At 38.6% G+C, this 10,208-nt stretch overlaps 1 protein-coding gene across 1 annotated transcript; it reads right to left on the bottom strand.

Moving 5' to 3' along the window:
* Nucleotides 1-448: 448 nt before the first annotated feature.
* On the bottom strand, nt 449-7,954 carry LOC110869820. The gene is made up of 2 exons (XM_022119037.1): nt 7,379-7,954; nt 449-514 (listed from the first exon to the last, which is right to left on the bottom strand). The coding sequence occupies exons 1-2, from the start codon at nt 7,952-7,954 to the stop codon at nt 449-451; spliced, it is 642 nt and encodes a 213-aa protein (XP_021974729.1).
* Between the last annotated feature and the right edge of the window lie 2,254 nt (nt 7,955-10,208).

Below are 10,208 nucleotides of genomic sequence, written 5' to 3'. Positions count from 1 at the left end.
TATTTTTTTTCTTTTTTTAGAACATAAATTAATTTATCAAATAATTTGATACTGTTTTAATAATTTACGTTTATAACTTTTTTCTAAAAACTTAAGTAGATAGTTCTTGATTTTTTCTCTCGACATTCCGTTATAAGTTGTGTTGAAAACGAAGTTGTATTCAAAATAAAGTATTTATTTGGTATCAAAAGACGGTACAACGATAAACTAAACCGTTCTAATGGTTTAACTTTCTAAACAAAATGGTTTACTTTTAAATCACGTTTGCTTTAGATTATCATTTGCTCGGTTTCACTGCAACGCACGACGTAAAAAAAAACTAGTTATTATTTAAAGTTGTTGATATATATCATAAATAAAAGTCATGATAGATAACCAGTAACAGAAAGGTTTTACATGCAAAAAATGAAACTAGATCAAAAGATTTCATCAACCTGCAGATGCAAAACTAATGCATAAAGATTGTGGTTAGCACTTTATCCGTCTTCAATGATGCTGCCAACAGCTTCAAACCCTGTTAACATTATCAATTATCAGTAGTATGAGAACTAAATCACAACCTAGATAAAAATGAGAAATGTATGAGATGACAATAGGTAACCTTCTCTTTTCCAAAAGAAACCATCTTCTCCTCAAGTTGACTCAGATCCTTCACACCAAACTTATTAATGAGAGTAATGCTAGAAATGGTGGACATTTGTGTTGGTTCAGTTCTGTTTATGCATGAAGGAAAACAATATAAATCATACCTGTCACAGCAGATAGTGCAGAGGAGAATCCTGTGAGGGAGTTCGACATGCCTGTCATCTTGATCTGGTTCCTCCTTAGGGTGCTAACTGATGATGGGGACTTAGAAAACCGAAAAGGGTATCGGTTATGGAGAGGAGGTTTCGTGATGATGTTATGGCTAATGGGGTGTGTGAATTGTGTAACTGAGTAACTCCTTAACCTCCACATAATTCTCCTTATATAAGCACCCAGGAGGAAACCCTAATTCGTTAATAAGGGTAATATGGTCCATCAACAATTACCAACTAATTATTTAATAGGTTCTAATATATTTTGATCTCTATCATGTAAATGATTATGATGGCTATAGATTAAATATTAATACGTAATATATTTAATCTTACATTCTCCCACTTAGCCGAGTAATCATTTACTATGAGTATTAGATAAGCCTGATCAGGAGTTAACACTCATTTTAGCCTTAAACAAGTACTATAGCAGAAAAATACAGCCGTTGAATCATTATGCGACTCAGGATCCCCATTAATCATACTATAGCCTTAATTTAAAACCTAATCGTCATGATCAAAATACGCGTAAGCCCTTTGTTTGATTTGTAACTTTTATTTGTCTATATGCCATTATACCGGTTGAACATATTCTAACAGACATACAAAATCAAACTTGAGGAAATTTCATTAATCATAAAACATAAGCTAGTACAATATGCTCAAATAAGGTCTTTACTAAATCCCATATTCCGAACATGTTCTTCGTAAACCTTAGGAGGGAGACCTTTAGTCATCGGATCCGCAAGCATATCCTTAGTACTAATATACTCGATACAAAGATTATTTTCCTCAACACGTTCACGTACAAATAGATATTTCGTATCGAGATATAAACCAGCTCCAGTCGAACTGTTACTGTTCGAGAAACTAACGGCAGCTGAATTATCACAGTAAAGCTTCAATGGTCTAGAAATGGAATTAACAATTTTGAGTCCAGTGACCAGGTTTCTAAGCAACATTCCATGACAGGTTGCGTTATAAACAGCAATGTACTCTGCCATCATTGTGGAAGTTGTGGTCAACTGTTGTTTATGACTCTTCCAAGAGATAGGGCCGCCTGCTAACATAAAGATATAGCCCGAAGTGGATTTCTTGTCATCTTTGCATTTGGCAAAGTCAGAATCAGAATAGCCCACCACTTCTAAATGATCACTTCTTCTATAAGTCAGTTTATAGTCTTTCGTCCCTTGCAGATATCGAAGCACCTTCTTAGCTGCTTTCCAGTGATCTAGGCCAGGATTAGTCTGATAACGGCCTAGCATTCCAGCAATATAAGCGATATCTGGACGAGTACAGACTTGAGCATATATCAAGCTCCCAACTACTGACGCATAAGGTATCTGGCTCATTTGCTCCTTCTCAACCTCTGTTGTCGGACACTGGAATGAACCCAAAACGTCTCCCTTAACTACTGGAGCGATGGAGGGTTTGCACTGTTGCATGTTATATCGTGTAAGGACACGATCTATGTAAGCCCTTTGGGACAATCCTAAGATCCCTTTGTTTCTATCTCGGTGAATTTCGATGCCAATGACGTAAGAAGCATCTCCGAGATCCTTCATGTCGAAGTTATGCGAGAGTAAACGCTTCGACTCATGCAACATGTCTAAACTATTACTTGCCAATAGAATATCATCTACGTAAAGGACAAGTATAGTAAAGTTACTCCCACTCATCTTGAGGTAGGTGCATTGATCCACTTGATTCTTCATAAAACCTTGCCTCTTCATGACTTCATCAAACTTGAGGTACCACTGACGTGATGCTTGTTTCAACCCGTAAATGGATTTCTTCAACTTACAGACTAGATGCTCCTGACCTTCAGGTTTAAAGCCTTCAGGTTGTTTCATGTAAACATCTTCGTCCAAGTCTCCATTAAGGAAAGCGGTTTTAACGTCCATCTGATGCAGCTCTAAATCGAAATGAGCTACTAGGGCCATGACGATCCTTAATGAATCTTTACGAGAGACAGGTGAAAACGTCTCTTGATAATCAATTCCCTCTTTCTGAGTGTAGCCCTTTGCAACCAATCTCGCTTTGTAGCGTTCAACGTTCCCATTCGGATCCAGTTTTGTTTTGAACACCCATTTGCATCCTACGGGTTTGACTCCGGTGGGTAATTCTACCAAATCCCAAACGTCATTTTTCTTCATGGATTCAAGCTCATCAATCATTGCTTTATTCCATTCAGAAGACTGATCACTGCTAATGGCTTCATTGTAAGAGATAGGATCATTGAGCTTTCCGGGATCCATTTCAGTCAGGTAGGTAACATAATCATCCCAATTAGGAGGCCTTCTTTGCCTGGATGACCTCCTGAGTGGATTATCGGGTACAGCGTTGTCTTGGTTTTGAGCGTTTGATGTGCCTTCGTCATGAGGTATAATGGGTTCTGATTGTGGAGGTGAATTTGGAGTTGGTGCAGTAACTTCAGGTGCAGTAGTTGCATTGGGTACAAGAGGAGTAATCGGAGTAATGGTAAGCGACGAGTCTCTCCCCCCCGCGTCTTGTACTTCTTACAATTCTTCGTAAGGGTTGGTACTGCTCCCACTGACCTTGAAATCCTCCAGGAACGCGGCACGCTTGGTTTCAACAATACGGGTGACATGGGAAGGACAATAGAAACGATAACCCTTAGAGTTCTCAGGATACCCGATAAAGAAACAGGTAACTGTTTTAGGGTCAAGTTTCCTTAGGAAAGGATTGTAAAGTTTTGCTTCAGCAATGCAGCCCCATACTTTCATATATTTAAGACTCGGTTTCCTTCCTGTCCAGAGTTCATAAGGAGTTTTAGGGACAGACTTAGAAGGAACTCTATTGAGTATATGAACAGCTGCTTTTAACGCTTCAGTCCAGAGGAATAATGGTAAATTAGTGTTGGCTAACATACTGCGCACCATGTTCATAAGGGTACGGTTTCTTCTTTCAGCGACACCGTTCTGCTGAGGTGTACCAGGCATGGTGTATTGGTTCACAATCCCCTGGCCCTTACAAAACTCATAAAATGGACCAGGAGCTTGACCCACATCAGTATGTCTTCCATAATATTCACCGCCTCTATCTGATCTCACAACTTTAATCTGACGATCTAATTGCTTTTCAACTTCAGCCTTATAATCTTTAAAAGTTGTTAGAGATTCAGATTTCTCCTTAATAAGATACAAGTACATGTAACGAGAATAATCGTCAATAAAAGTGATAAATGAAGTATGTCCTGTTATGCCAGCGATTTGGTAGGGACCACTAATGTCAGTGTGAATGAGTTCTAATAAATTAGAACTCCTAGTGGAACCTTTCTTATTCGCTAATGTCATTTTACCTTTAAGACATTTGACACATGTTCCAAAATCAGAGAAATCGAGAGGAGGTAATACTTCATCCTTTATGAGACGATTTAATCGTTCTTTTGAAATGTGGCCTAAACGCTGATGCCACAACATGGATGAAGTCTCTAAGTCTCGTTTCTCTTCCATCTTTGTGAGTGATTCATTAATGTTATATGACAACAAAGATTTAGAAAAGTTATCTTCTAGTTCTAATCTATAGAGACCACCATCCAGAATACCAGTACCATAAAGAACAGAATCATAGAGGATAGAGAGTTTGCGATGGCCATGGGAAACAATAAAACCGTCCATGTCTAACTTTGGTCCTGATACAAGGTTCCGAGTTACCTCAGGAACATATAAGGTATCATAAAGTTTAATACATAAACCAGTTTTCATAACTAATTGTAATGTTCCAATGGCCTTCACTTCTAATTCTCGATCATCCCCAACCTTAAGCGTTCTTTGGTTTCTTTCCAGCTTCCGGATTGAAAGGAATCCCTGAGTAGAATTGGTAACATGAACCATAGAACCAGAATCAAACCACCAAGAATTAGCAGGAACACTTAAATTATAGGACTCAAGTATCATAAAGTAATCGTTACCTTTCTTAGCCAGCCACTCCTTAAAGTCAGGGCATTCCTTTTGCATGTGTCCTGTCTTTTTACAGAACTTGCAGCGGATACTGCCTAAGGAGTTCTTAGAGCTGGAAGGTGCACTTGTGTTAGGATTAGGCTTATGGACTTTTGAAGCATCCTTCCTCTGATAATTGTGCTTCCTTTTCTTAGGATTTGAGGTAGTGAAATTGGCAACATCAGTAGTGCGATCCATCCTCATGCGCTCTTCCTCCTGTACGCACATGGCGACCAGCTCACTCATCGTCCATTTTTCCTTCTGAGTGTTGTAGTTGATCTTAAATGCTTCAAAGGATGAAGGAAGCGAAGTAATGATGAAATGAACAAGGAAACCATCACTGATTTCCATTTCCAGCCCCTTCAGCTTATTGGCCATGTCATTCATCATCATGATGTGCTCGCGAATGCCGCTCCTCCCATCATACTTAGTTGTCACCAGCTTGAGAATAAGGGTACTAGCGTGCGCCTTAGACGTCCCTTTGAACTGCGCCTCCACATGTTCCAAGTAGGTTTTAGCATCTTCAGAATCAGGAATAGCTCCCCTGATTGCATTGCTTATGGATTGCTTCATAAACATGAGAGACATGCGATTACACCTAGTCCACTTTTCATGAGTTAACTGCTCAGCAGCAGTACTTTGAGTGGTAAGGTCCGCTGGCTTTTTCTCTCTTAGAGCATAATCAAAATCAAGCAATCCGAGAGTAAGCATGAGAGCATCCTTCCATGCAGCAAAGTTATCACCAGTCAAAGGTGGAATCCCGCAGTTGGGTGCTGATAGTGGAAATAAGATGAGCAAGTTATGATACTAAGGAAGAAATTCTAATGTGATCTATGGGCACGTTAAACTAAGGCAGGCAAAATAATGACCATTTTACATAATGAAGCTGTGATAATGTCTATTACTAACATCAAAATAATAGACTTAACTAAAAAATTCTACTTAAACGAAAACAAAACAGCTTTGGCCAGAAGTGTAATCATTTAAGCATATGTGCAAAGTGGTTGTAACAAAACAGCTTTGGCCAGAAATTGAAACAATCACTTTAGTTATGCACTTGCTAAGTATGCAATCTATGAAAGAATTAAATCAGCTTTGGCCAGATATTAAAACATTCATGCTTATGATGCACACTTAGCATAGCTTTCGTAATATTTGAATGATAAGTAGATGTATCAAGTCAGCTTTGGCCAGAAATGATATATCAAAGCTCATTCAAGTTAAGCTATTCTGGTTTTGTAAAACATTACATTATCTGATTCTGATTAATTAACTAAGTAAATTACAAAACCATTTATTTAATAGCAAACTACCCGTTAGCGCGGATCGAACTCCGCGGTGAGTTTTCTTTAGTTCACATTTAAACAGCTTAAAATAATGAGATTTCGAGTCGCAACTACGGTCTCGACTAATCACGTTATGGTTGCGAGTCGCAACTACGGTCTCGACTAATCACGTTTTGGTTGCGAGTCGCAACTACGGTCTCGACTAATCACGTTTTGGTTGCGAGTCGCAACTACGGTCTCGACTAATGACGTTATGGTTGCGAGTAGCAACCTCATGGTCTCGAGTAGCAACCTCATGGTTGCGAGTAATGACGTTATGGTTGCGAGTAGCAACCTCATGGTTGCGAGTAGCAACCTCATGGTCTCGAGTAGCAACCTCGCTAACAGCTGTTAATTGTGATATCATAACCGAAAATTCGAAATCTAAGGGATTAAGAGATATTCTTTCCTGTTTTAAGCTGATCTAATTTTGTCAACAGATTTCGAAATTGTAATCTCTTTATCCTTTTAACAGTTTTCCAAAAACCTTTAGAGGAAAAAATAGATCAAAACCAGGAAAAAACACTTAATAATCCGAATCATATTCCAAATCATAACAGAATACTTCGAATTTTCTCAAGAACATGATGAACCCTAAAACATAAAACATAAATTCTGGAACCCGAAACCTGAATTTTAATAGTCTTTTCTAAACAGATTTCGGCTAAACATAAACAAGTTAATTCCGAATGAACATATCATTGATCTTTTTCCGAAAATCATGATTTCGAGTTGATACTTATGACTCGAAACCGGCTGTTCAGGTTTTAAAGGTTTCAAAATTCTGTTTTCCAAGTTTCAATCCCAGAATTATGGATACGAAAACAGAACTGACTAATCAACATATGCTCTGATACCACATGTTGGTTCAGTTCTGTTTATGCATGAAGGAAAACAATATAAATCATACCTGTCACAGCAGATAGTGCAGAGGAGAATCCTGTGAGGGAGTTCGACATGCCTGTCATCTTGATCTGGTTCCTCCTTAGGGTGCTAACTGATGATGGGGACTTAGAAAACCGAAAAGGGTATCGGTTATGGAGAGGAGGTTTCGTGATGATGTTATGGCTAATGGGGTGTGTGAATTGTGTAGCTGAGTAACTCCTTAACCTCCACATAATTCTCCTTATATAAGCACCCAGGAGGAAACCCTAATTAGTTAATAAGGGTAATATGGTCCATCAACAATTACCAACTAATTATTTAATAGGTTCTAATATATTTTGATCTCTATCATGTAAATGATTATGATGGCTATAGATTAAATATTAATACGTAATATATTTAATCTTACAATTTGTTTCACCACTAAATCATCCATCACCATGTACGTCTTCCCTTTCTTTACATACCCTACTTTCTTTTTCTTGACACCTTCCTTTGTTTCTGCTACTCTGTTAGGCGTTATGACTGACCTCTTAACATTCATGAAACCACGGCAGTTGGGACACTCGAGATTCGCATACAGCGTCACGTTTGACGCGCAAGAGTCATCTTGATCACATCCAGAGCAAAGTGCATTATCACACATGTAAACTGCTTTAGATGCACCAGCAGGCTGATCATCAGAAGAAGCATGATCATAGGACAACAGAAATATGTCACCATTAAAAGCAGTTTTGGGGTTGAAGATATCTTCCGATTTGATGCCGGATTGAAGGCAGTCCTCATCAAAGCTTTCTATGCTATCTTTGAGTTTTCCTAAGCAACCAACCATCTGGTTGGATCCCAAGAACTCTATGAGGGTGCCTAAAGGTAAAGAGAATATGTGGAAAAGAAAATCAACAAATTCTTTTGGTGCTTCCGCAAATAACACTCTAGACCCTTTTCTGTCAATAAGAAGCTTCAGACTCATTTTTGGGGAAGCCATAGATGAGCTCATGTCATGTGTTGTTTGTTGTGTTTTGGAAGACTTTGAAGAAAGAGATCTGTTTATAAAGAACGTGTTTGATTATATGTTAAATGCCATCAATATGATAATCAAGTATTACAATGACAAAGTTATATGATAAACGGTTAAACTTTAGAATAATAACTAGGGGGAAAGCCCGTGCGATGCACGGCATGCATAATAGCTATTGTTTGTTCGTGGTAAGACGTCTGACACGGCCGGTGCATAACATGTAAGACAATACGCCTACAAAGGGGCGTGCTTAAACTTTATTAAACCATGGACCATAAGTTGTTTCCTTGGCAAAACTTGCCGGCCAAAAAGAAGTGAAAAAAGATGTCTTCCAAGAAAAAAAAACATGAAACAGGAAAAGGAAAAACGCATAAACTCTCGCACGCCTTCCTATCTTATTGGATAACACATAGACCAAACTTTTGCTAACGCATGCCACCGTCATCCCCAATCCCGTCACCAAAAGATTGCTTGGGGTATTTATTCACCACAACTACAACCACAATGGTGTATAAAACCTCCTACATACCAGATTTGAAAACTCAAGATAACCATTTTTGTTTCAGTTGGCTTATTACACAATATGTAAGCAGAGGAAGTAAAAGAAGTCCACCAAGCATATGCGTTTACTAATTGGCTTCCAGCATCCTTTCCCTTAACATAGCTTCTGTTTTCCTCACTTCCTTCACTGGCTCAATCACAAACAGACACATAAAGTGAAGACGCCAATTTGTGTGATGGGTCAAAACAAAACTCGGGTATAGATATGTAACATTGGGCAGGTCACGTTAGTTTCATAACATACACTGTAGGAGTAAAACCCTATATAAGAACTAAAAACAAAAGATATGATGTAGTGGCTGGTGGTCCCTTGTCACCTCCATTAAATATTTCAACAACTCATCAACAGTTAAAATAAGCTGAAATAATAAAGACAAAAAAAGAATTACTTACAAGACTCTTTAATAGCCAAAATAGAAGCTCCTTTTCTGTTGCCCAACTTTGATCGAAGCCCGAACCGCTCGTTGCGGCGGGTGTGCTTGTTTACATTTGCTCCCCTTTCTAGAAGAAGCCTTATTATATCTAAATTACCTTTCTTTCATTCTTATTTGATTTAAATGGTGGAAATTAGTTCACGCCCGTCCTCCCCTAGTTCGACCAGCCTTTACCTGTTTGCCCAACTTTGATCGAAGCCCGAACCGCTCCAAAATCTACCAAGAACGAACCCAACTTCACCTATGATGACTTCGATAGATGACCACGTCCCTGTGAGGTGACAGAATAATCGATAACAATATGACATTAAATGGATTTTGAAAGGAAACAATTGTACCTGGCACAAAGATTCACATTTTAGTTGTCATACCAGCAGCAATGATACCCCCCCCCCCCTCTATTTTGGAGTCAACTAATGACTAATTAGCAACACTTTTATTATAAAGGAAACAAAAATTAAACAGATTCAATGTTTAAATATATCAATTAAACACCAGTCTATAAGCTTGAAGTGTGTGTTTACCACTTCTTTTGTAGCAAGGCCAACATGATCGCCTTATAAGCTAACCACAAACCAATTGTCTTCCGTGCTAATGCATCCAATGTCAAAAAATTGCCCTTGCGTGGCTGTAATTTGAAAACTAACATCAGAACTCAATTTTGATCCAAATACATATTCAAGTTTAAACACATTCCACAAATTGCAGACACACATACTCAATATATCAATCAATGAAAATATTTAACCTTTCAAAACCCTAGAACTCGATCACAAATCCTCTTGATCAGTCATACTAACATTTAAGAATACATATTAGATGTGAGGAAGGTTACCTGAATTCGATGAAGTCTCGGGTTATTGGCATCCACCCATGCCGCACCCGGTATCCATTCGTGCAACCCGAACCCATGAACTCAATCACTAATCGTCTTGATCAGTCGTACTAACAATTAAAAAAAACAGATTAGATGTGAGGAAGGTTACCTGAATTCGATTGACTGAGTTTTCATGTGAACCACCAGTGCCCCCCAAGCCCTAATCACACACGCTTCAATTTTGGCATCCAAATAGGAATTAAAACCCAGGGCAATGATGGGATGTGGAAGGACCCTTCAATTTCGTCTGAACGAGAGGCAGTAGATACATACCGCTCAAAAATCCCATGGTCGGAAGCCTTGCCAATGATCACACCGCCGTCTAAATCATTGCTCCGACATCATCTTC

Source organism: Helianthus annuus, chromosome 8 (assembly GCF_002127325.2).
Source record: "Helianthus annuus cultivar XRQ/B chromosome 8, HanXRQr2.0-SUNRISE, whole genome shotgun sequence".
Lineage (NCBI taxonomy): Eukaryota > Viridiplantae > Streptophyta > Magnoliopsida > Asterales > Asteraceae > Helianthus > Helianthus annuus.
This window is presented reverse-complemented; position numbering and strand designations above follow the sequence as displayed.